The 27016-nt window shown below is 41.3% G+C and overlaps 1 protein-coding gene across 2 annotated transcripts in view; it reads right to left on the bottom strand.

The window, feature by feature from the left end:
• Positions 1–2373: 2373 nt before the first annotated feature.
• TTC26 (tetratricopeptide repeat domain 26) overlaps positions 2374–27016 on the bottom strand; it is a 95687-nt gene continuing 71044 nt past the window's right edge. For both annotated transcript variants that reach the window (XM_044301857.1, XM_044301858.1), the window contains 9 exons: positions 20509–20564; positions 17581–17634; positions 14403–14466; positions 13024–13112; positions 10820–10903; positions 8451–8520; positions 6360–6466; positions 5651–5784; positions 2374–3490 (listed from right to left, as the gene is read on the bottom strand). In XM_044301857.1, coding sequence (XP_044157792.1) covers positions 3379–3490; positions 5651–5784; positions 6360–6466; positions 8451–8520; positions 10820–10903; positions 13024–13112; positions 14403–14466; positions 17581–17634; positions 20509–20564 — 770 coding nt within the window. In that variant the 3' untranslated portion in view covers positions 2374–3378. The remainder of the gene's footprint in view (positions 3491–5650; positions 5785–6359; positions 6467–8450; positions 8521–10819; positions 10904–13023; positions 13113–14402; positions 14467–17580; positions 17635–20508; positions 20565–27016) is intronic.

Here is a 27016-nt window from a genome sequence, read left to right on the forward strand (position 1 = left end):
CTGTGTCCTTCTCCCCATACCATGTAGATTGTAGGCCCTCTCTCCTTCTGTACCAGTTTGTAACTCGTCTTTATGGTTAATGCAATTGTCTGTATTATGTATGTATACCCCTTTTCATATGTACAGCGCTATGTAATGAATGGCGCTTTAATAATAAATAATAATAAAATAACAATGAGTGGACAGCAACATTGATAGAATGGAGAACCCTAGTGACAGAGATTTAAAACGTTTTTTTTTTTTTTTTAGGGTGGATAACATGAACATTTTGAAGCAAAGCTATTTACAGATTTGTTCAGGATCACCTAAAGTGACCTTTGAAAAGAAGTACCGTATTTTTCGCTTTATGAGATGCACTTTTCACCCCTAAAAGTGGAGGGGAAAATGTCTGTGCGTCTTATAAAACGAATACTAGTGAGCGCTTCCTTTATGGAAGCGCTCACTAGAATGTATTATGAGAGGGGAGCGAAGCGCCGCAAGCGCAGGTAATATTACCCTCCCTGGTCTGCCCCGCAGCTCCTCTTCAGCTGTTGCGCTCTCATCTTCCCGGCCTGTGCTGCACTGTCCTGATTCCGTACAGTGTCAGGACGTAGTGCGCGCACTATGACCTGACGCTGCATGCAGTCATGTGACCGGGAAGATGGGAGCGCGACAGCTGAAGAGGAGCTGCGGCGCAGGACAGGTAAGATGATTTTTTTATTTTAGTCTGATGGGGGTACTGATGGGCTATTCTGAAGTCTGGGGGTACTGATGGGCTGGTCTGGGGGTGCTGATGGGCTAATCTGAGGTCTGGGGGTACTGATGGGCTAATCTGAGGTCTGATTGGGGTACTGATGGGCTAATCTGAGGTCTGATTGGGGTACTGATGGGCTAATCTGAGGTCTGATTGGGGGGGTACTGATGGGCTAATCTGGGGTCTGATGGGCTAATCTGAGGTCTGATAAGGCTCTGAGTGGGCTGATATGAGGTCTGATGGGGGCCTGAGTGGGCTGATATGAGGTCTGATGAAAAATATTTTTTTCTTATTTTCCTACTCTAAAATCTGGGGTGTGTCTAATCATCGAGTGCGCCTTATAAAGCGAAAAATACAGTCGTTTGAAATGTTAGTGGCCACTTAATGACACGATTGCCTTTTCCTGCTGGTCAATATGACTAGGGATATACCAAATTAATATACTTCTTGTTGAGTTTGCCTACTAAAATCACTAAACTTTCTTCTTTTTTTTTAAATTGCTTTGTGCCAACAAATTCTGACACCCATAACTTATTTTTCCACCAACAGAGCTGCGTGAGGGCTTGTCTTTTGTGGGACACACTCTAGTTTCTTTTGATACATGTGATACCAATTATGCTTATCTTTATATATATATATATATATATATATAATCGAAGAAACAGGACTGCACTCCAGATTGTGATGAAAAAATCAAAGTGGTTTTATTCACCCATATTAGGCATATCTTGCTTCATATGGGTGAATAAAACCACTTTGATTTTTTCATCACAATCTGGAGTGCAGTCCTGTTTCTTCGATTATATTATTGGGGATTGCCGTTATCCCCCTTGGATTTTGCACCCACTCTTCAGGCTGGTGCTCCCGCTGGACTTTTTTTCTTTATATATATATATATATATATATATATATATATATGTAGAGAGAGAGAGAGTGAGTGAGAGTGAGAGAGAAAAAGGATTTTTTTTATATGTTTAAAAATGTTATTCAACTATTTTCAAAGAAGCTATTTTTTTATTCTCTGAATGGTTAGAAAGGTAAATTATGTAAACTGAAGGTAATCTTCTTGCTATTGTCTGTATTTATGAGTTATAACCTCCCTTCTAATCCTCAGCTCTGTCATGTGACACTCTGATCTCCAAATAACATGGCATCTTGCAGGGGGCGGAAAGGAAGCCAGTATTTCTATGTATTCCTACGGGAGCCTCAATGTCGGTCTAAGGGTCCATTCACACGTCCGTTTTTTCTTTCCTGATCTGTTCCGTTTTTTCAGGAACAGATCAGGACCAGATCTGGACCCATTCATTTTCAATGGGTCCTGGAAAAAATCGGACAGCACAATGTGTGCTGTCCGTTTCCGTTGTTCCGTTCCGCATGTCCGTTTAAATATAAAACATGTCCTATTCTTGTCCTGAAAAATCGGATCCTGGTACAATACAAAGTCAATGGATCCGCAAAAAACGGATGACATTCGGATGTCATTCCGTATGTCATCCGTTTTTTGCGGATTCCGTTCCTGGAAACACATACATTTTTTTTATTTTTTTTTTTCTTTCTTCAATTTTTTTTCAAAGAAATCCAAACAACTATTTGATTATTGAAATGTATACATACGGAAACATTTTCAGGAACAACGGATCCGCAAAAAACGGACCGTTTTTCAGGATGAAAAAAAACAGGACGTGTGAATGGACCCTTAAAGAAATGAATACAGAAGTAACTGACTTCCCATACTGTGTCAGTTGGAGATCAGTGTTTACCTTTGTACAGTTTATATCACATACCTTTATAACCAGTCAGAGAGTGCTTCTTTTAAAAATAAAATAAAAAATTGTATACTTAGGGGACTTCAACCTTCGATAGCTTATACTATACCCTGTAATACTTCTGCATTACAGTGTATAGGGATTCTTCTAAGCAACCTACTACAAGCTACCATAAGCAAGGTGCAATAGGTGCTGTAACAGGGCAGACTTAGCACCCCATGATTGCATTTGCAGGGTGCCGACTGGAGGAAAGAGGAAGCTCCCTTCCGCAGCTACTGACTGCTACATCTGAGGGCTTAAAGGGGTTCTCAGGGAATAAGAACATTTTAGCAAGTGCTGTAGCCTTCCTCCCTAAGCTAAAAATTCATACTTACCTGTTCCCCAGCTGCTCCTGTCCTCAGCGGTGCCTAAGCTGTGTCCATTTTCCAGTTCCCGCAGTGTATACAGCCTTGTAAACTTTGTATGTTACCATGTTATACATCTGGCGCATCATGGGCAAGGTCACATGTTCCACTGCATCCAATGACTGGCTTCAGTGGTGATGTGCCCCTTGTGACAGCAGTAATTAGCTGTCCGGTGGTATTCGGAGAATAGTGGTGACCAGAGTGCTAGTGATGTTGAAATGACAGCGGTAACAGGTAAGTATTGGTTGTGTTTAAAGCTTTCATTTTTTATACTGTATACTGAACAACCCCTTTAATATATAATAGCGCTGCTATGAGGTGAATATATATGTTTCAATTAAGTAAACCTGTGAAATTTTTCATTCTTCAGTTTGTGGGTTGCATAAGAGAAATGGTGTCTTTAGTTCTTAACCTGAGAAAACATTTTACTAAATGTGAGATTTTGGTAAATTCAAATGGTGTTCGGCCAGAATGCTCAGACTGGTACACGATTGTCCTTGCCCCATTTTTTCATAATCCGGATGATGTATTCAACTTGTGTACTGCCAGTACTTCTCAGCAAATGAAGAACTTCTCTCAGAGTCTCTCTGTATTAAGAAAAAAACATAAGTTTTTTTGAGGACTAACAATTTTTTAAAGAAAAACATATTGATCTCCCCATGATAATGCCTCTTTAACTGCTTCCGGACCGCTCAGACTATAAACAGCTTTAGTGTGTATTGTCTGATGAAGGGACTAGTCCAGTCCTGAAACGTGTTGTCCTTTACACATTTAATAAATGGACTGAACTCGACATCAGTGCCTTTGAACTCCTACTGGGATTTCATTGCTTGTGCGAGTCAATTTTTGGCCTCTGACTATTTTCAGTTCCGTCTCTCTTTTCCAGCTGGATAACCATGCAGTAGCTTCCCACTATCTATGTCTCTGGAGCTTTGGGTTGGTGAGCAGTACTTACTCATACCCCTCTTCCAATGCACTAAAACATATTGCTCTATGTGCACTTTCTGTGTACTTTTACCAGACATTGTTTGAAGACTTGTAGAGTCTGTGGCCGCATAGACATTGTACCGCTGCTGGAGCAGGGATGTGGTTGTCAGTGTCAGCTGGGCCCCTCGCAGAGTTTATTATTGTCCCTGCCTTCCCCACTGCTGTATACACAGCACTCTATATGTGCTCTGTATACAAATCTGGAAGCAGCCATGATGCTTCTTTCTCCTGTCCCAGCAATCACTTGGCTAACTGCAGGAGCTGCAGACACAGATCGGCTCTGAAGGGGTGCATGCCCTGTCACTGGAGTTAATAACCCAGTTAAAGGAGAAATCAGCATTAAAAATAAAGGAATGGTTGGATCCAGGTTTCACAGCAACTGGAGTGCCGAAGGCTGCTGATCCCTGGGCTAGATTGTTCCCCCGGAGAAGGGGGCACAAACTGTAAAATAAAATAAATAATTACATAAATAAAGACAACAGAAAAAAAAAAAAAATAATAATAATAATATATATATATATATATATATATATATATCACGCTTAATGGGAAGGAGACAATTAAAAAAGTATTTTATTTGCACTTTGTGCTATTTAAAAAAAAAAAGGAAAAATGTAAACATTTTAAAGGGCTCTTTTTTTAACCACTTACCTTGTATATAAAAAAACTAGAACACAAACTGCATCAAAATAAAGTGCTAAATTATTTATAGCGCAATAAAAAAAGGTTATGGCTGTTGAAGCTACATGTGCCCTGATCCTGAAATGGTTAAAGGGGTTTTATCACTTCAGCAAGTGGCATTTATCAAGTAGAGAAAGTTAATACAAGACAATTACTATTGTGATTGTCCGTATTGCTTCCTTTGCTGGCTGGATTTATTTTTCCATCTCATTATACACTGCTCCTTTCCATGGTTACGACCACCCTGCAATCCATCAGCGGTGGTCGTGCTTGCACACTATAGGAAAAAATGCCAGCCTCTCTGGTCGCTGAGACCGTGGGAGTGTGCGTAGGCCACTGCTTTTTCCTATTGTGTACAAGCTCCACCACCACTGTTGGATTGCATAATATGATATAATATGATGAAAAATGAATCCAGCCAACAAAGGCGGCAATATGGACAATCACAATACATGAGTAAATTGCTTGTATTAACTTTCTCTACATAATATATGCTACTTGCTGAAGTAAGACAACCCCAGAGAGGACAAGCCCCCTGAAAAAGGACACGCATAATGAGCTAAATCTAGCGGAGTAATTAGAGCAACAAATGGGAGATCTCGGGGTCTGTGTGTGATACAGGGATGGTTCTAGCTTTGTTAGAAAGAAATTGTCATGTCCTATATGATGTCAGATTTTTTCATTAATCATGGGATAACCCCTTCAAGATTTCCTAATAAACTTTTTCCAGCATCAACGTTGTGCTCCAAATCGGTGCCCTGGAAGCCTTCTAGTCAATAAGCTTACTTACATGGTACATTTTCCCTAGCTGAGAGTTACAAACAAAAAAGCTGCTGCTGTAAATGCTGTACTATTGTGGTGAACCCAGTTCTAAATCATCTGACATAGTCATGGTAAGGTCTGTGACCTAAACGCAGAATGTAGTGATTGGAATGAACTGGAATACTCTTTTCTTAAATGAACTGCATATTTTAGGCACTTTTAAGGTGCATATAAGAGCCACTAAATTCTAACATCATTTACTTATAGCTAGAAACGCCAGTATTCCACATTTTAAGTTCACATCATGAGACACTTACTTGGGTTCTCGTCCTGCCAAAATCATCTGAAAAATACCAACACACGCTCCACGCTTTCCTTCCCAATATTCAGGACTTGGATCAAGTCTTTCCAATACATCAAATGCCTTGGCGGCATAGTAGAATTGACCCATCTATAGAAAAACAAGATTGAGTGTACTGAAAACTTACAGCGGAGGAAACAGTTTGGACAACCTAATTGCTTCCTTTACAAACATTATGACAATGGTGTATGTCTGTCAATGGATACACAAGGCAACCACAAAATAGAACTTTCTTTTTTTTAACTATTGCAAGTCAGTTGGCCATACGGCTAGCTCACCTAAACTTGACAAGAGGCGTACTGCTTGCCATCCCTTTGTTATGATCTTCTTAAAGGGAACCTGTTATAGTGCAGAAGGAACTGAGCGGATTGAGATATAATTTTGTGGGCAGAGATGCAATACAATCTCTGCTGCTTTGGAGTTGAGGGGTCACGTGGGTTGTCAGCTTTCTATATGCACACTCACCAGGGAAGACTGTCAATGACTGATAGAATGCCAACATAACTCCTTAGATTAGAATGCGCAGAGGTTTTATTATAGTACAAGTTTTACTGAATCTTTTCCCCCAATCTGCTCAGCTCCTGCTCTATTACTTTTCACTGCATTTTCATGATGACAATTTCCCTTTAAGCAAAAATACTACGGGTAAAAGAGAAAGTTCTTACTTTGTAACAGTCATTGGCAATAAGTTGCAGTAGGCTAAATGATTCACCAGATGTTTCCATTTTTAAATATAATTCCCATGCCAATCTTGGTTTCTTGTTCATGATATCTAAAAAATAAAAAGACAAAAATGTACTAAGAATATTATTCACCTTCCATCTCATCATGTAGCGGTATATAGCCATACATTTCTCCAAGTCCTAAAAGATATCCGAATTGTCTCACAAAGGTGGGTCCCAATTCTGCGACCTGCGCCGATCTCTAGGCTGCCCCTCAATCACTTCCACCCTGCTGCTGTAACCAGAGGTGTTGGGACTGCAGAAACGCTTTTTCTGTAACTTACATACAAGTTAAAGCTGTTTCCATAACTTGTGAGATGCGGAAACAGTGTAGTCTGTTGTGCTGCGCTATTTCCATAACTCTTATTAACTAATATGGCTGTTTCAGTTGGACTTGAAATTGCATTATTAAAGGGGTTTTCTGAGATTTTTTTAAGTGATGACCTATCCTATAGGTCATCAGTATCTGCTAAATGGGGTCTGTTTGAGAAGGCACTGGCGCTTGCAGTAGCGCTGAGGACTTCTCGCAGCTTTCACTAGACCAAGTGACATCACATTCATCGGTCACATAGCCCAGGCGCAGCCCCATTGAAGTGAATGGGGCTGATATGCGATATACAGCTCTCTTGCAGAAGTAGATTTAAAGGGATTTTGCCAGTTCAGCAAATAGCATTTATTATGCAGAGACAGTTTCCATGGTTACGACCACCCTGCAGTCCAACAGCATGGCTGTGCTTGTACACTATAGAAAAAAGCACCGGCATATGCGAGCTGCCACGGTCCCGGCCACCAGAGAGGCTGGCGTTTTTTCCTATAGTGTGCAAGCACTACCACCACTGCTAGATTATAGGGCCGTCGTAACCATGGAAACGAGCAGTGTATAATGTGAGGGAAAAATTAACCAAGCAATATGGACAATCACAGTACATTAGTAAGTGCCTTGTATGAACTTCCTCTACATGATAAATGGATGCGGACAGCACACATATGACATCCGTGTGCTTTCCACATTTTTTTGCGGCCCCATAGAAATGATTCTACCATCTGCATGAGGCCTAAGTGTGGATACATATGTACATAGCAGTCATAAAGGGGTTGTCTCACTTCAGCAAGTGGCCTTTATCATGTAGAAAAAGTTAATACAAGGCACTTATTAATGTATTGTTATTTTCCACATTGCCTCCTTTGCCAGCTTGGTTCATTTTTCTATCATATTGTACACTGCTCGTTTCCATGGTTACAACCACCCAGCAGCGGTGGCCGTGCTTGCACACTATAAGAAAAAACGCCAGCCTCTCTGGTGGCCAGGACTGTGGCAGCTCACATATGCCGGTGCTTTTTTCTATAGTGTACAAGCACAGCTACGCTGCTGGACTGCAGGGTGGTCGTTTAACTTTTTCTACATGATAAATGCCACTTGCTGAAGTGAGACAGCCCATTAAGACTGCCCCGGTCAACTACCAGTGACTGAGAGCTATCTACATACAGTCAGGTCCATAATATTGTGCAAGCAGTGGTGGTAGTGCTTGCACACTATAGGAAAAAACGCCAGCCTCTCTGGTGGCCGGGACCGTGGCAGCTCGCATATGCCGGTGCTTTTTTCTATAGTGTACAAGCACAGCCATGCTGTTGGACTACAGGGTGGTCGTAACCATGGAAACTGTCCTTGCATAATAAATGCTATTTGCTGAACTGGCAAAATCCCTTTAAGCCATGGCAAATGAGCCAGGCCTACTGGCCTGTCCTTTTCCCTGACTACACCATGCCCCCTTTTCTTGCCACTTCGGAAAGGTTGCATGAGCGGGGGAAAAAAAGTCACTGACTTTTCCCACAAAATCTGCAACTTTAATACGCCACTTTTGTAGAATATAGTCTTAAAACAATGATAGAATTATTGGAATTTGTTTACACATAGGATTTTTTCTCATTTTTCAGTACATTAAAAGTAAAAAGTTTTGAAAGGCCAGGAGGGAAAAAAAGGAGACACATTCGGAGGGAAGGGGCTAAATGTAGAATGGAGTTTCAGGTACTTACAACATCGTGCAAGCCAGCTCAGGTAAACATAATCATTTTTAATCTTCTCACTCTGAATTAATAAGAATACCTAAAATAGAAATGATCAAAAGTAAAATGGACAATACTTAGAGCTTTTGTATTTACGGTAAGTATGCATTTTATTTAATAGATTTTTTAGAAAATTGGGCATAAAATTGTTAGTGTTAATGTATGCTCAGCCTTTCCTGAAAACAAACTGACAATTTTTAGATATTGAAGAAAATGACGTATACTGTAACTGCAGACATATTTCTAAATGTCTCTGCAGAGTCTGCAGGAACTGGGTAGCTGACTTTATACATGGCACAGTCCACAAAGCAGCAATATGGTTTACTGCTGCAGTTACATGATGACCGGGTACCGGGAAGCTACATGAGGTTCTCAGCAGTCATTAGGCTGGATGACCCCTGTAACTGGGGCTAACATGATAGCCCAAGTTACAAGGGAAATTAGCAAAAAGCAAAGAACATCACCACTAGCATAAACTACCACACGGCTATAGCCCTGGCCTGCACAACCCAAAACTGTGAATGAATGGAAAGGGGGTCACAAATTAAACATGTATTTTAGTGGCACTTTGCACTATTAGTAAAAATCTGAGATGCAGATACTTATTTGGCTTTTTTTTAAATTTCCCCTGACATTACCATTTAAAAATCTAATCTAATAATATAAAAATGTCATGCAAATAACATGCAAATAAAACATTTTTTCCTATAGTTAGCCATAGAGTAATATGTAACGTTCTATGTTTAATTTATCCTTTCTCCGTGTTTTATTCTTATAAATTTATCTTTGTAAACCACTTGGGATTAAAGGTTATGAACAATGTGAGGGCATTTTTTATCATTGAATTTTACTCATTTTGGGATAAAAATCATGCTTTCAGTTAGTCTTTATTAAAAATGTGAACAGTTTTTGTTCTATAGCCTTCACGTTTAGTGTATTTGCAGACTCTCTTTTTTTTGTTTCACAGAGAATCTGTCAGTCAGCTGTCCTGACAGCTCCATGTGTAGCCCTTATTTCTGAACTCCTGACAACTCACGAACATTTACTTAAAGAAGGCCTGTCACCGCTCCTGACATGCCCGTTTTAATTCCCCATGTAATAGCAATTCTGGAACATCTATTCTTATGGCTCTATGTTGTGCCAATCCTTTATTATTTCTACTAGGAGTTATGAATGAATTGCTAGCAGTCTGCAGTAAGGGTACAGAGGGGAGATAACACAATTGGGGGGTGTACTTACTCAGTCTCACTCTATCCAATCAGTGCTGCTATTGTCAGACTGTGCAGGTACACCCCCCCCCCCCAACTGGTTACCTCCCCTCTGTACCTTTACTGAAGGCTGATAGCAATTCATTCATAACTTCTGTTAGGTAAAATAATACATGAATTGCACAACATAGAGCCATAAAAATAGTTGCTCCAGAATTGTTATTACATGGGGAATGCATGAAGCTATTAAAACAGGCATGTCAGGAGCGGTGACAGGTCCTCTTTAAACCATATTCCTATCAGTTTAATATACATTTAGCAATAATCAGTGTTTATGTTCTGTCAAAAGTTCAGAGATAAGGGCTATACATGGAGCGCTAAGAGCAAGTGCCTGACAGACAGGCTGCAGATACACTGAAAGTGAAGGCTGTAGAACAGATCTGCATCATTTTACATCTGAAATGAGTAAAATGCAATGATTTAAAAAGCAAAGGTTACAAATTGTGTGTAGTAGGTTTTATAGGATTTAAAAAAAATGCCCCGACTGCTAATGCAAGTTATTGGCCCTGAACAATTACATTGTGCAAGGTGCCAGTTGGTGGACAGAGGGAACCCATTCCCTCTGTCTAACCTCTCAGATGCTGTAGTTGCTATTTACAGTTGCATCTAAAGGGTTAAACATCCGGAACTGTTGTTGCCGGCCAATGTGGACAGTGTCATCTGTGTAATGCAGCCTACACCCACCGTGTATGGAGAAGGCACAGCCCAAGAATCTGCTAAACACAATCTCTGTCCACCTCGGCCATACAGTTACACCCAGGTGTGTAAAGAGGTTCATATGCAGTCTAATAAAGATGATAAATATTTGGGGGGTTTTGTTTGACTATGTGCAGGTTCATTTTTGGGTATAATTAACCCTATGCTCACGTGTTTGGTCAGAAGTCATTTGCAGCAGTTTAATAAGTATGTACCGTAATATTTTTTCTCTGTTTTATGTTGTACAAACCTGGGTGCATCCTAGAGTCAGAAGATGCTGCAATATTCTAAAGAGTCACAAAATGGCCTGCAGGTCATACAAGTTTTTTCACATCATACTGTATGAAAATGTAACAGGATTCCTTATGAACTCACCTCCTCAGCCTCCTTGTAATTTCCAGCTGCAGCCTTGGCTTGAGCGTAGTTAAAATTAAAGGTATCATCATTGTAGAAGTAACTCTGAATTAAAGATAAAAAATAAAAATACAATTTTTGTTACTATCTGGGAATTTTAACCCCTTAAGGACCCCCACTGTACATGTACGGCACTGTTGGACGTCACTTAAGGACCAGCACCGCACCTGTACGGCGGGTGGAACGGGCGGGTGCAGGAGCTGCGCCCGCCCGATCAGTGGCACGGAGCCGGCAGTCACTGACAGCCAGGCCCCTGCTGCATACGTCGGCATCAGTGAAAACACTGATGCCGGTATATTAAGCCCTTGTATGGTGCGGTCAAAGCTTACCTCGGCATCTCCATCGGGTCCCCACGCTGCAGTGGCAGGGACCAGATGGCAGAGAAGGCAAGCCCAATGCCTTCCATAGGCATCGGAGCTTGCCTTCTATGGAAGCCTGTGAGATCCAGCCCTTAGGCTGGGTCTCACAGTCAGGCTGTCAGCATAAAAGCTGACAGCCAATGCATTACAATACAGGTTGTATTGTAATGCATTGCAGAGGGGATCAGACCCCAGAAGTTGAAGTCCCATAGTGGGACAAAAAAAAAGTGTTTTTTATAATAAATAAAAAAATTAAGTTTCAATTAAAAAAACACATAAAATTGTAAAAGAAAATAGAACAAAAAAAATTAAAACTAGACATATTCGGTATTGCCACGTCCATAACGACCGGCTCTATAAAAAATTATCACATGATCCGCCCCCTCACCTGAACGCCGTAGAATAAAAAAAAAAAACTGTGCTAAAACTATTTTTTTTGTCACCTTACATCACAAAAAGTGTAATACCAAGCGATCAAAAAGTCATACGCACCCTAAAATAGTACCCAGTAGACCGTCATCTCATCCCGCAAAAAATGAGACTTAAGACAATCACCCAAAAACTATGTCTCTCTGAATATATGGAGAAACTGAAACATGATTTTTTTTGTTTCAAAAATGCTTTTCTTGTGTAAAGCTTAAATAAATGTTAAAAAAGTATACATATTAGGTATTGTCGCATCCGTAACAACCTGCTCTATAAAAATAGCACATGATCTAACCTGTCAGATGAACACTGTAAAAAACAATAAATGAAAATGGTGCGTTATTGTTTATTACCTTACCTCACAAAAAGTGTAATATAGAGCAACCAAAAATAATATGTACCCTAAAATAGTACCCAAAAAACTGCTACCTTATCCCAGAGTTTCTACTCTAGGGGTGCATCAGGGGGTCTTCAAATGTGACAAGGCAACTTAAAATTATCCCAGTGAAATCTGCCCTCCAAAAACCACCTGGCGCTCCTTTCCTTCTGCGCCCTGCCGTGTGCCTGTACAGCAGTTTACAATCACAAATGGGGTGTTTCTGTAAACTACAGAATCAGGGTAATAAATATTGAGTTTTGTTTGGCTGTAGTTTCTAAAACGGGGCCATTTATGGGTGGTTTCTATTATGTAAGCCCCACAAGGTGACTTCAGACGTGAACTGGTCCTTAAAGATTGGGTTTTGGAAATTTTCTTAAAAAAAGATTTGCTTCTAAACTTCTAAGCCTTCTAATGTTTCAAAAAAAGAAAAATGTAATTTACAAAATGATCCAAAGATGAAGTAGACATATGGGAAATGTAAAGTAAGAACTATTTTAGGAGATATCGCTATCTGTATTAAAAGCAGAGAAAGTGAAATGTAGAAAATTCTGAATTTTTCTAAATTCTTGGTAAATTTGGTATTTTTTATAAATAAAAATGAAATATTTTGACTCAAATTTACAACTGTCATGAAGTACAATATGTGACAAGAAAACAATCTTAAAATGGCTTGGATAAGTAAAAGCGTTTTAAAGTTATCACCACATAAAGTGACACATGTCAGATTTGCAAAAAATGGCCTGGTCCTTAAAGTGAAACATGGCAGGGTCCTGATTAATGACTTCTACAAATACATTTGGAAAACAATTCATATAAACATATACTTTGTGTGTACAGTATAATTCCATTAAACAAGAATCTGCATTGTCATCTGGGGAAAGAAACATTTACCGGTAACAACTGACCAAGCAAGGGGTTCTCCAAACATGTATTCAATGTGCTTGCATTTCATTAAAAATGCTCATCAATGATGTTTGCTAGGGAACCATAACTGAACTGACCTTGATGGAGTTAAGGTAAATCAGGACATCATCAAACTGACGGAGTAGAAAAAAGCAAGACGCCATACACTGTCTCCCGGGTATCGTATCTATGTATGAAATAATGATATTGTAATAATGAGATATTTCAAAGCTAGGTGTTCTGTACAACATTATTCCACAAGTGTATTTTAATTGAAAATTGTCATAAAATATTTTTGTTTGCGGCTAGGACTATCATTTTTATTGTTCCAAAGCACCCAAACAAAAAAATAGGAATCAGCTTTGCAAATAGTCTTGATTGAAAATATTATTTGGGATGCAACTTTTTTTTCTATACTGTAGCTTCTTTAGAGATGGTCTTTAAGGAGGCGAGAAGAGGGGGCAGGTGGAGTGGATTAACACAGGATGTCGGATCTGAACTGACAAAGGGGGCCCCTCCTCTGTGATCGGCACTGATCTCTGGGAACTTCTGCCACTATAACATTCTACAGCACTTTCTAGAAGATGCTATTTGTAGAGCCTAGGGCAATATATGGCCATCGATACCAATGTTATATGTTTTATTTAGATACTGTATGACAGCGTTATAGAGTAAGTGTATGGCAATATTTTTTAGTCACATACAGTGGTATTACTCAATCATTATTTGGTGACAGTATTAGTCAATCACTTCTGAGGCCATATCATTTTGCATTTTTATGGTGGCATTAAAAGGGTTTTCCAAGATTTTAATACTGATGACCTATCCTCTGGACCCCCACGATCAGCCGTTTGAGAAGACACTGTGCTACTCTGAGTGCTGCTGCCTTCTCAAACAGCTGATCGACAGAGGTCCCGGGTGTTGGACCCCCACCTATCGGATACTGATGACCTATCGGAATTAAAAACTGTGAAAACCTCTTTAACCTCCTGTTCTGCTAGAGTGCTCCAGCAGCAGGGGGAGGGGTGCTTTAGCTGCTCATATATCTGGATTGGTAGCAGATCGAGATATTCACTTTGTCTGGCTTGAAAGCTGGCATTATCACAGCATTATCCTCACTACATTGGAAGATATCATTGTTAAAAATTGGGATGGCAGTGTATGCAGCTGAAAGTGAAAGAAAATGCAGATTTTCCCTTATTTATTATCGACTCTATTTCTAACTATGTAGTGCTAATACTGTGATCCTGGTCTTGTATGAAAGCTTGGACTGCCAACAATCCTGAGATATGAGCAGCTAAAACAGACCCCCCCCCTCCGGCCCAAGCTATGGTCGGGCAGAACTGTTAGGTGGTTAAGGTATTGTAGACACTATTATCTACAGATCCAAGTATCTGTTATGGGATCTGGGTTATGTTGGTGTTTTACAGTTCTATTTTTCTGATATTGTGTAAAAGTTATAATGCACAAGACTTACCACATTCACTGGCTGATCCACCAACAAGCTGGAAGAACTGCTGCGCAATTTTGAGATGGTCTCTCTATACATAGATGAGAAACAATCATATAAGACAAAACATACAAAAAGAGATTCAGTGCTCATTACACATGCTTGTGTTGCAACTGAATTTGCCAATGGATGCATCAGCCACAAAAAAAAAAAATTATAATAGAAAATTAATTAGGGTATATTCACACGACAGGGAAAAATATGTCAGTTAAAAATGGATACACTGTAAAGTTTTTACGGCCATTTTGCATTAGTGAGTATATCCATTTTCTGCCAGTCTATGCATTTTTAATGACAGTTTTGCATCACTTTCTAACGGCCATTAAAAACGGATACATTTCATTGGCGTTTTTTTTTACATCCCAACCTCTGCAGTGCCCTCTGGACATTAAATGGCTTTCATAGTGCCCCCAGTATAAATAATGCCCCCATAATAACCCCAGTATAAATTATACCCCCCTTGCCCCCACCCAGCATATATAATTTACTCGCCTTAGTGCCCCCAATGTCTATATATATATATATATATATATATATATACACAGTACAGACCAAAAGTTTGGACACACCTTCTCATTCAAAGAGTTTTCTTTATTTTCATGACTATGAAAATTGTAGATTGACACTGAAGGCATCAAAACTATGAATTAACACATGTGGAATTATATACATAACAAAAAAGTGTGAAACAACTGAAAATATGTCATATTCTAGGTTCTTCAAAGTAGCCACCTTTTGCTTTGATTACTGCTTTGCACACTCTTGGCATTCTCTTGATGAGCTTCAAGAGGTAGTCACCTGAAATGGTCTTCCAACAGTCTTGAAGGAGTTCCCAGAGATGCTTAGCACTTGTTGGCCCTTTTGCCTTCACTCTGCGGTCCAGCTCACCCCAAACCATCTCGATTGGGTTCAGGTCCGGTGACTGTGGAGGCCAGGTCATCTGGCCCAGCACCCCATCACTCTCCTTCATGGTCAAATAGCCCTTACACAGCCCTGGAGGTGTGTTTAGGGTCATTGTCCTGTTGAAAAATAAATGATGGTCCAACTAAACGCAAACCAGATGGAATAGCATGCCGCTGCAAGATGCTGTGGTAGCCATGCTGGTTGAGTATGCCTTCAATTTTGAATAAATCCCCAACAGTGTCACCAGCAAAGCACCCCTGCACCATAACACCTCCTCCTCCATGCTTCACGGTGGGAACCAGGCATGTAGAGTCCATCCGTTCACCTTTTCTGCAGCGCACAAAGACACGGTGGTTGGAACCAAAGATCTCAAATTTGGACTCATCAGACCAAAGCACAGATTTCCACTGGTCTAATGTCCATTCCTTGTGTTCTTTAGCCCAAACAAGTCTCTTCTGCTTGTTGCCTGTCCTTAGCAGTGGTTTCCTAGCAGATATTCTACCATGAAGGCCTGATTCACACAGTCTCCTCTTAACAGTTGTTCTAGAGATGTGTCTGCTGCTAGAACTCTGTGTGGCATTGACCTGGTCTCTAATCTGAGCTGCTGTTAACCTGCGATTTCTGAAGCTGGTGACTCGGATGAACTTATCCTCCGCAGCAGAGGTGACTCTTGGTCTTCCTTTCCTGGGGCGGTCCGCATGCGAGCCAGTTTCTTTGTAGCGCTTGATGGTTTTTGTGACTGCACTTGGGGACACTTTCAAAGTTTTCCCAATTTTTCGGACTGACTGACCTTCATTTCTTAAAGTAATGATGGCCACTCGTTTTTCTTTACTTAGCTGCTTTTTTCTTGCCATAATACAAATTCTAACAGTCTATTCAGTAGGACTATCAGCTGTGTATCCACCTGACTTCTCCACAACACAACTGATGGTCCCAACCCCATTTATAAGGCAAGAAATCCCACTTATTAAACCTGACAGGGCACACCTGTGAAGTGAATGCCAAGAGTGTGCAAAGCAGTAATCAATGCAAAAGGTGGCTACTTTGAAGAACCTAGAATATGACATATTTTCAGTTGTTTCACACTTTTTTGTTATGTATATAATTCTACATGTGTTAATTCATAGTTTTGATGCCTTCAGTGTGAATCTACAATTTTCATAGTCATGAAAATAAAGAAAACTCTTTGAATGAGAAGGTGTGTCCAAACTTTTGGTCTGTACTGTATATATATATATATATATATATATATATATATACTCTCCATTGTGCCCCCAGGATATATAATGGTCCCCTTTCAGCCCCCCAACCCCATGTAGTGCCAACAGATGCTTAAAAAAAAAAAACTCACCTCATCCACCTGCACGTGAGGGAACATTGCTCTGCACTGGGGGCACCAGGATGTGATGCTGCAAAGGAACACTTAATCCCAGCTGACTCCAGTGCAGAGTAGGTGCTTCTTTGAATGCAAGTTGATGAGGTTTTTGTTTTTTTAAACCCCTGAAAGGCCTCCCCCCCCCACAGTTTACCTGTTTTTAATAGACGTTAATTCCAATGGGGCCCATCTGGCTGTGAAAATGCCAAAAATAGGACATATCCTATTTTATTTTACATCTGCTATTCATTGGATGTTCGAAAAACTGCCATGTGAATAGCCCATAGACTTTAATTGGTACTGAAACGGCTGTGTGTCATGTGAATGAGGCCTGAGTGACATAAAATTTCCTAATAAATAATTTACTGCTATTATTGGAATCTTTATCCCTTAGTGTAGAGTGCTGTTCGTGTCATCCGCGCAGGATACTCTGCACAAACTGTTGTACATGTACGCCATTCTGATTGTGCAGGGACATAAGCAAGATAATTTACTTGCTAAAAGTAAAAAAAAAAAACACACGTTATGGTTGTGATAGTAACAGCCCGAAGACCAAAGCTACCACTAGCTACCAATGTTTCATAATGCCATAATCATACCATGGGATAAAGGTGGCACATTATTTATACTACACAGTGAACACCACTGGATATAAAACACAAAAAAACAAGCACTCAAATAGCTGTGGACAAAACAATAAAAAAGTAGATGGGTTTGGAATGCAACAATAATAAAGTAGGCCTGGTTACTAAGTGGTTAAATGTGATGGCCTATGAAATAATTTAGGATGGCTTTAATTTTCTAGGAGACAAAAGAAAAAAAAGTGCAATGGACACAAAAGCTATAATGTACAAATGTTGAACTCACCGAGCCCAATTCTTGACCTAGTGCTGCATTCACAACACCCTTGAGGATATATTCCTGTATAATACAAACATAGTTGTAGGAATGATTCAAATTGCTTATTTTTATATTAGGTACCACTGCATGACAAAAACAAAAATGTTATCTGCTGCGTAACTCTAAGGCCTCTTTCACACAGGCGTCATGTTTTTGGCCCGGATAAGATGCGGGTGCGTAGCGGGAAAATGCATGATTTTTCTGCGCGAGTGCAAAACATTGCAATGCGTTTTGGATGCGCGTGAGAAAACTCGGCATGTTTGGTACCCAGACCCGAACCCGGACTTCTTCACAGAAGTTCGGGCTTGGGATTGGTGTTGTGTAGATTTTATTATTTTCGCTTATAACATGGTTATATGGGAAAATAATAGCATTCTTAAAGGGGTTGTCCGGGTTCAGAGCTGAACCCGGACATACCCTTATTTTCACCCCGGCAGCCCCCCTGAGCCTAGCATCGGAGCATCTCATGCTCCGATGCGCTCCAGTGCCCTGCGCTAGATCGCGCAGGGCACGGGCTCTTGTGTTTTCAATAACACACTGCCGGGCGGTAACTTCCGCCCAGCAGTGTGTTCGGTGACGTCACCGGCTCTGAGGGGCGGGCTTTAGCTCTGCCCTAGCCGTTTTACTGGCTAGGGCAGAGCCAAATCCCGCCCATCAGTGCCGGTGACGTCACCGGGCTGCCTGTCAGCCCCATAGAGAGCCCGGTATGTCACCGGAACTCAGAAAAATGCCTTTGCCCTGCGCGATTTAGCGCAGGGCAAAGGAGAGCATCGGAGCATGAACTGCTCCGCTGCTCATGTCAGGGGGGCTGCCGGGGTGAAAATGGAGGGATGTCCAGGTTCAGCTCTGAACCTGGACAACCCCTTTAATACACAATGCTTAGTACAATGGCTGGAGGGGTTAAAAAAAAAAAATTATATTTTTTTACTCGCGCAGCCCGGCTTCTTTTCTGTCTTCTTCTTTGAGGAATAGGACCTTTGATGGCGTCACTGCGCTCATCACATGGTCCATCACCATGTGACGGACATGTGATGACCGCAGTGAGTAAAAAAATAAATAAAAATTTAACCCCTCCAGCCCTATTGTACTATGCATTCAGTATGCTATTATTTCCCCTTATAACCATGTTATAAGGGAAAATAATAATGATCGGGTCTCCAACCCGATCGTCTCCTAACAATCGCACGTGAAAATCGCACCGCATCTGCACTTGCTTGCGGATGCTTGTGATTTTCACGCAGCCACATTCACTTCTATGGGGCCTGCGTTGCGTGGAAAACGCACAAAGAGGAGCATGCTGCCATTTTCACGCAAAGCACAAGTGATGCGTGAAAATCACTGCTCATGTTCACAGCCCAATAGAAGTGAATGGGTCCAGATTCAGTGCAGGTGCAATGTGTTCACCTGACGCATCGCACCCGCACGGAAATCTCGCCCGTGTGAAAGGGGCCTAACACTTCTTGAAGCCGGCACAATGATGGGCTAACTGATCAGTGAGGCCTCAACTTATCTTCATTACAACAGGAGTAGTGTCTGGTACTGTAGCTTATCTACACTGATAACATGGGGTTGAGTTGTGGCGGAATTGATGTACCAAACACATCTATACAGATGAGACGTCATTTTATCAGCTATTGCAATTAAACCTGGAAATCTTTATAACAATTTAATGTCAGATTGTTGCACATAGGGTACGACCACAAAGCATATTCGTGTTGTGGTTGCAATGCTGCTGTCCTGCGGTCGGGTATCATGTGGAAGTACATGCCACAGCAGGCTCTAGTTGTCTAATGAGGGCCGCACTCTTTAGACCGTCTGCGTTGTTAATGGCTGTGCAGCCTCCTAAATGCAGACCTCCTAAACAGTGCGATCCTCTTTAGTTTAACAGGAGACAGCTGCAGCTTGTACAGCAGCGTGGCCACATCGCCTCATGCACACGACCGTTGTTGTGTTCCGTTCCGCAAAATGGGGTTCCGTTGTTCTGTGATCCGTTTCCGTGTGTCTTCCTTTATTTTTGGAGGATCTCCAGATATGAAGGAAAGTAAAAAAAAAAATCTAAGTCAAGTTTGCCATGCAAATGATAGGAGAAAAACGGACGCGGATGACAATCTTGTGTGCCTCTGCGTTTTTTCAAGGTCCCCTTGACTTAAATGGGTCCGCGAACCGTTTTCCGTGAAAAAAATAGGACAGGTTATATTTTTTTTACGGACTGAAACCACGGATCATGGATGCGGATGACAAACGGTGCATTAGCTGAGTTTTCAACGGACCCATTAAAAGTCAATGGGTCTGCAGAAAATCACTAAAAGCTGAACAACGGACACGGAATGAAACAACGGTCGTGTGCATGAGGCCTAAAGGAGATGTGCAGTGAGTTACCAAATCAGAGTAAGGATGCAACTACTTGCTCTATATGGGCTGCGACCCCATTCACGTGACCACAAGATTCTGGTTTACAATAATGCGGCATGACGTCTTGTCTGCCAGTCATGTGATGTCCCTTCCCTGTTACCCTGCCATTGGAGACGATACATGCAGTCAAACTGTATTTTCTACCGCACTGGATCACTCCAATCAATGTTCATGACTATAGGGTGAAGAGGAGCGCCTATACATACAGTGTGCTCCTGCACTGAAGAAAACAAATGACTACATGCTAGAACAGCAAGGATAGGACATCACATGATCGGCCAATGGACGTCATGCTGCAGGACAGGTTCGCAGACCCAATAGAAAGCTGGGTGTAATTAGTAAGTAACTGTATTATGAGAACACTTTCATTACTGTGAAATAATGTTTCAGGTATCCGCAGAAGCAGCTGCACAATCACTTGTTAGGAAAATTACTTTTTCAGTCTTTATTCTCCAAAGGAAGTAGGAATTAACGTATTTATACCTGTGGGGTAGTCGGCTCCAGGTCTTTAATTAAGTTAAAAGCTTCCTGAACATCATCTAAAAATGAAGAAAATGATGCAATGTAACTCCTGTAATCTACCTAGCAGTATAGATTTCAATAAGAATTTAACAGCGATTAACCCCTTCCCATCATATACAATTTTTTTTTAATTTATTTTTTTACTTCTTGCCTTCCAAAAGCCATAAATGCTAAATTTTTCTATTCACGTAGCTATATTAGGGCTTGTTTGGACTGTGAATTTTTTTATTCGTATCACTATACTCTTCTGACACCCATAACTTGTTTGTATTTCTATCTATTGAGCTGTATAAGGGCTTGTTCACACGAACGCAATTTGCGGTGCCCAATGCACGGGGAACTTTTGTGTAGGCTCCAGGACGGATCCAGACCCATTTAACTTGAACGGGTCTGCATCCTTCCATTCCGCTAAAAGATAGAGCAAGTTCTATCTTTTTGCGGAATGAAAGTACGGAACGGAACCCCATGGAAGCACTCCGTAGTGCTTCCGTAGAGTTCCGCTCCATGCTTCTGGATTTGCGGACCCATTGAAGTGAATAAGTTTGCATATGTGATGTGGAATGCACACGGAACGGTGTCCGTGTATTGCGGATCCGCATATGCGGTCCGCAATACGGAAACGGAACACATATGTTTGTGTGAACAAGCCCTAAGGGCTCATTTTCTGCAGAGCAATCTATAGTTTTTATTGAGCATTTTGGGGATATGTATGACTTTTTGATCACTTTTTTTGCAAGGCTTTTTGGGAGGTGAAGCAACTAAAAGAAACCTGATTTGGCCATTTTTTTTTCTGTTACAGTGTTCACCATACAGGATAAATACTTTTGTATTTTAACCCCTTCCTGATGATCTGTAGTTTTTATTGATACCACTTGGAGTTTGTCTGACTTTTATCACTGTTTATTACGGGAGGGGAAGCATAAAAAAAAAAAAAAGGGAATTGGGCAGATTGATTTTTTTTTTTCCTGTTACACCATTTATATGGGATACTTTTTTTTATACATTTTAACATACTGTTATCCATACTGGATGTTTTCGCATGCAGCAATGCCTATGATGTTTATTTCTTATTGTTTATTTTTACTTTTTTTTTTGAGAAAAAGGGGGATGATTTGAATGTATATATATTTATATATAAAAATAAATGTTTTGCCTCTAACATGCAATCATTAGATTGCGATTTGTATAAAGTAATGGAATTTTATCAACTGCAGAATACAAAGATCGGTATATTCCAAATGCAGGGCTGCCACCTGCAGGCCTGAATTGGTATATATCAATAATAAGCTTATGTAACAGCAGCTGCTGTGCGCCGCTGTTCTCCTGCTTATCGCTGCGGTTCTGGGCGCCGTGTTCAGCGGTGATCTGCTGCCTGTGCTTCTCCATTCACCGCTGCAGTCCTGGGCTCTGTCCTTGCAGGTACTGTTTGTCATGGGATCTGCTCCACAGTTTCCTTTCAGCCCTGGCCACAGCATGCTTTCTGCTCGTTCCCGGCAGCACTTCTTTAATCCCTTAACCACTTCAGCCCCGCTAGGTGAAACCCCCTTCATGACCAGGCCACTTTTTACACTTCGGCACTACACTCCTTTCACCGTTTATCGCTCGGTCATGCAACTTACCACCCAAATGAATTTTACCTCCTTTTCTTCTCACTAATGGAGCTTTCATTTGGTGGTATTTTATTGCTGCTGACATTTTTACTTTTTTTGTTATTAATCAAAATATAACGATTTTTTTGCAAAAAAATGACATTTTTCACTTTCAGCTGTGAAATTTTGCAAAAAAAACGACATCCATATATAAATTTTTCGCTAAATTTATAGTTCTACATGTCTTTGATAAAAAAAAAATGTTTGGGCAAAAAAAAAATGGTTTGGGTAAAAGTTATAGCATTTACAAACTATGGTACAAAAATGTGAATTTCCGCTTTTTGAAACGGCTCTGATTTTCTGAGCACCTGTCATGTTTCCTGAGGTTCTACAATGCCCAAAATGTATAACTACCCCACAAATGACCCCATTTCGGAAAGTAGACACCCTAAGGTATTCGCTGATGGGCATAGTGAGTTCATAGAACTTTTTATTTTTTGTCACAAGTTAGCGGAAAATGATGATGTTTTTTTTTTTATTTTTTTTCTTACAAAGTCTCATTTTCCACTAACTTGTGACAAAAAATAAAAAATTCTAGGAACTCGCCATGCCCCTCACAGAATACCTTGGGGTGTCTTCTTTCCAAAATGGGGTCACTTGTGGGGTAGTTATACTGCCCTGGCAATTTAGGGGCCCAAATGTGTGAGAAGAACTTTGCAATCAAAATGTGTAAAAAATGACCGGTGAAATCCGAAAGGTGCACTTTGGAATATGCGCCCCTTTGCCCACCTTGGCAGCAAAAAAGTGTCACACATGTGGTATCGCCGTACTCAGGAGAAGTTGGGGAATGTGTTTTGGGGTGTCATTTTACATATACCCATGCTGGGTGAGAGAAATATCTTGGCAAAAGACAACTTTTCCCATTTTTTTATACAAAGTTGGCATTTGACCAAGATATTTTTCTCACCCAGCATGGGTATATGTAAAATGACCCCCCAAAACACATTCCCCAGCTTCTCCTGAGTACGGCGATACCAGATGTGTCACACTTTTTTGCTGCCAAGGTGGGCAAAGGGGCACATATTCCAAAGTGCACCTTTCGGATTTTGCAGGGCATTTTTTACACATTTTGATTGCAAGGTACTTCTCATACATTTGGGCCCCTAAATTGCCAGGGCAGTATAACTACGCCACAAGTGACCCCATTTTGGAAAGAAGACACCCCAAGGTATTCCGTGAGGGGCACGGCGAGTTCCTAGAATTTTTTATTTTTTGCCACAAGTTAGCGGAAAATGATGATTTTTTTTTTTTTCTCTTTTTTCCTTACAAAGTCTCATATTCCACTAACTTGCGACAAAAAATAAAAAATTCTAGGAACTCGCCATGCCCCTCACGGAATACCTTGGGGTGTCTTCTTTCCAAAATGGGGTCACTTGTGGCGTAGTTATACTGCCCTGGCAATTTAGGGGCCCAAATGTGTGAGAAGTACCTTGCAATCAAAATGTGTAAAAAATGACCGGTGAAATCCAAAAGGTGCACTTTGGAATATGCGCCCCTTTGCCCACCTTGGCATCAAAAAAGTGTCACACATCTGGTATCGCCGTACTCAGGAGAAGTTGGGGAATGTGTTTTGGGGTGTCATTTTACATATACCCATGCTGGGTGAGAGAAATATCTTGGCAAACGACAACTTTTCCCATTTTTTATACAAAGTTGGCATTTGACCAAGATATTTTTCTCACCCAGCATGGGTATATGTAAAATGACACCCCAAAACACATTCCCCAACTTCTCCTGAGTACGGCGATACCAGATGTGTCACACTTTTTTGCTGCCAAGGTGGGCAAAGGGGCACATATTCCAAAGTGCACCTTTCGGATTTTGCAGGGCATTTTTTACACATTTTGATTGCAAGGTACTTCTCACACATTTGGGCCCCTAAATTGCCAGGGCAGTATAACTACGCCACAAGTGACCCCATTTTGGAAAGAAGACACCCCAAGGTATTCCGTGAGGGGCATGGCGAGTTCCTAGAATTTTTTATTTTTTGCCGCAAGTTAGTGGAATATGAGACTTTGTAATGAAAAAAGAGAAAAAAAAAAAAATCATCATTTTCCGCTAACTTGTGACAAAAAATAAAAAATTCTAGGAACTCGCCGTGCCCCTCACGGAATACCTTGGGGTGTCTTCTTTCCAAAATGGGGTCACTTGTGGCGTAGTTATACTGCCCTGGCAATTTAGGGGCCCAAATGTGTGAGAAGTACCTTGCAATCAAAATGTGTAAAAAATGCCCTGCAAAATCCGAAAGGTGCACTTTGGAATATGTGCCCCTTTGCCCACCTTGGCAGCAAAAAAGTGTGACACATCTGGTATCGCCGTACTCAGGAGAAGTTGGGGAATGTGTTTTGGGGTGTCATTTTACATATACCCATGCTGGGTGAGAAAAATATCTTGGCAAACGACAACTTTTCCCATTTTTTTATACAAAGTTGGCATTTGACCAAGATATTTTTCTCACCCAGCATGGGTATATGTAAAATGACACCCCAAAACACATTCCCCAACTTCTCCTGAGTACGGCGATACCAGATGTGTCACACTTTTTTGCTGCCTAGATGCGCAAAGGGGCCCAAATTCCTTTTAGGAGGGCATTTTTAGACATTTGGATCCCAGACTTCTTCTCACGCTTTAGGGCCCCTAAAAAGCCAGGGCAGTATAAATACCCCACATGTGACCCCACTTTGGAAAGAAGACACCCCAAGGTATCCAATGAGGGGCCTGGCAAGTTCATAGAATTTTTTTTTTTTCGCATAAGTTAGCGGAAATTGATTTTTTTTTGTTTTTTCTCACAAAGTCTCACTTTCCGCTAACTTAGGACAAAAATTTCAATCTTTCATGGACTCAATATGCCCCTCAGCAAATACCTTGGGGTGTCTTCTTTCCAAAATGGGGTCAGTTGTGGGGTGTTTGTACTGCCCTGGCATTTGAGGGTCTCCGCAATCATTACATGTATGGCCAGCATTAGGAGTTTCTGCTATTCTCCTTATATTGAGCATACAGGTAATGAGATTTTTTTTTTCCGTTCAGCCTCTGGGCTGAAAGAAAAAAATGAACGGCACAGATTTCTTCATTCGCATTGATCAATGTGGATGAAAAAATCTCTGCCAAAAAAAAAAAATGGAGGGGAAAGGCGTCTGCCAGGACATAGGAGCTCCGCCCTACATCCATACCCACTTAGCTCGTATGCCCTGGCAAACCAGATTTCTCCATTCGCATCAATCGATGTGGATGAATAAATCATTGCCGGGATTTTTTTTTTTATATATATATATATATACATACAAAGTGCTTGCCAAAGCATAGGAACGCCGCCTCCTCCTCAGCTCGTATGCTTCGGCAAACGTATCTGTCACTGCAGAGGAGAAAATCCCGTCTTGCAGCGCCGCATACACCGACTTGCGTGTAATCTGACAGCAGCGCAATGCTTCTGTCAGAATGCACATCGGTGCTGCAGCTAGTTCATCGGTTGGTCCACCTGGAAGGTAAAAAGACAAAAAAAAAAAAAAAGAAAAAACCAGGCCGCAACGCAATAATTTTATTAACTTTGGAACAGAACATTTAACTTTAACTTTTGGAACTAAACATTAACCTGTTTGCTTACCTGTTTTTTTTTTTGTTTTTTTTTTTGTTTTTTTACCTTTATAGAACAAACCTCTCCTCCCCCATGGGTCAATGTGCAAAGCGCAAATCGCCCAAAGATGTGGCGAAGTGCGTTATGCACTTTGTCCCATGTGAAAGGAGACGTTTGCAGCAGCTGTGTGAGTGAATGGGCCCTAATAGCCCTGTGTGCCTATCCTGGTGAGATGATCCCTATGCTAGGTGTACCTGTGTGTGGTACTTTCGGAAACAATCCCCTAAGCATAGGGCAGGGTGGTCGGGACAGTCAGGACAGAAATACCGGGTGTCACGCCTTATTCCACTCCTGCTACAGACACGACATCTTTTTCGGGGTGACGGTTGGGTTGAGGTACCAGCAACGACATTGGGGAAATGTCGCTCGTGTAGACGGCTAACTACACTGGTGGATGGGGGCACGGAACCTTCTGGATACAGGAGGTTCTCAATGATCTCTTCCTGAAATTTGAGGAAGGATCCAGTTCTCCCAGCCTTACTGTAGAGAACAAAACTATTATACAGCGCCAATTGAATCAAATATACAGACACCTTCTTATACCAGCGTCTGGTTCTGCGGGAAACTAAATACGGAGACAACATCTGGTCATTGAAGTCGACCCCTCCCATGTGGAGGTTATAGTCGTGGACTGAGAGGGGCTTTTCAATGACACGGGTTGCTCGCTCAATTTGTATTGTCGTGTCTGCGTGAATGGAGGAGAGCATGTAAACGTCACGCTTGTCTCTCCATTTCACCGCGAGCAGTTCTTCGTTACACAGTGCGGCCCTCTGCCCCCTTGCAAGACGGGTGCTAACGAGCCGTTGGGGGAAGCCCGCGCGACTAGTTCGCGCGGTACCACAGGCGCCAATCCGTTCTAGAAACAAATGCCTAAAGAGGGCCACACTTGTGTAAAAATTGTCCACATAAAGATGGTACCCCTTGCCGAATAAGGGTGACACCAAGTCCCAAACTATCTTCCCACTGCTCCCCAGGTAGTCAGGGCAACCGACCGGCTCCAGGGTCTGATCTTTTCCCTCATAGACACGAAATTTGTGGGTATAGCCTGTGGCCCTTTCACAGAGCTTATACAATTTGACCCCATACCGGGCGCGCTTGCTTGGGATGTATTGCTTGAAGCCAAGGCGCCCGGTAAAATGTATTAGGGACTCGTCTACGCAGATGTTTTGCTCAGGGGTATACAAATCTG

This window comes from Bufo gargarizans, chromosome 7 (assembly GCF_014858855.1).
Source record: "Bufo gargarizans isolate SCDJY-AF-19 chromosome 7, ASM1485885v1, whole genome shotgun sequence".
Taxonomy (NCBI): Eukaryota; Metazoa; Chordata; class Amphibia; order Anura; family Bufonidae; genus Bufo; species Bufo gargarizans.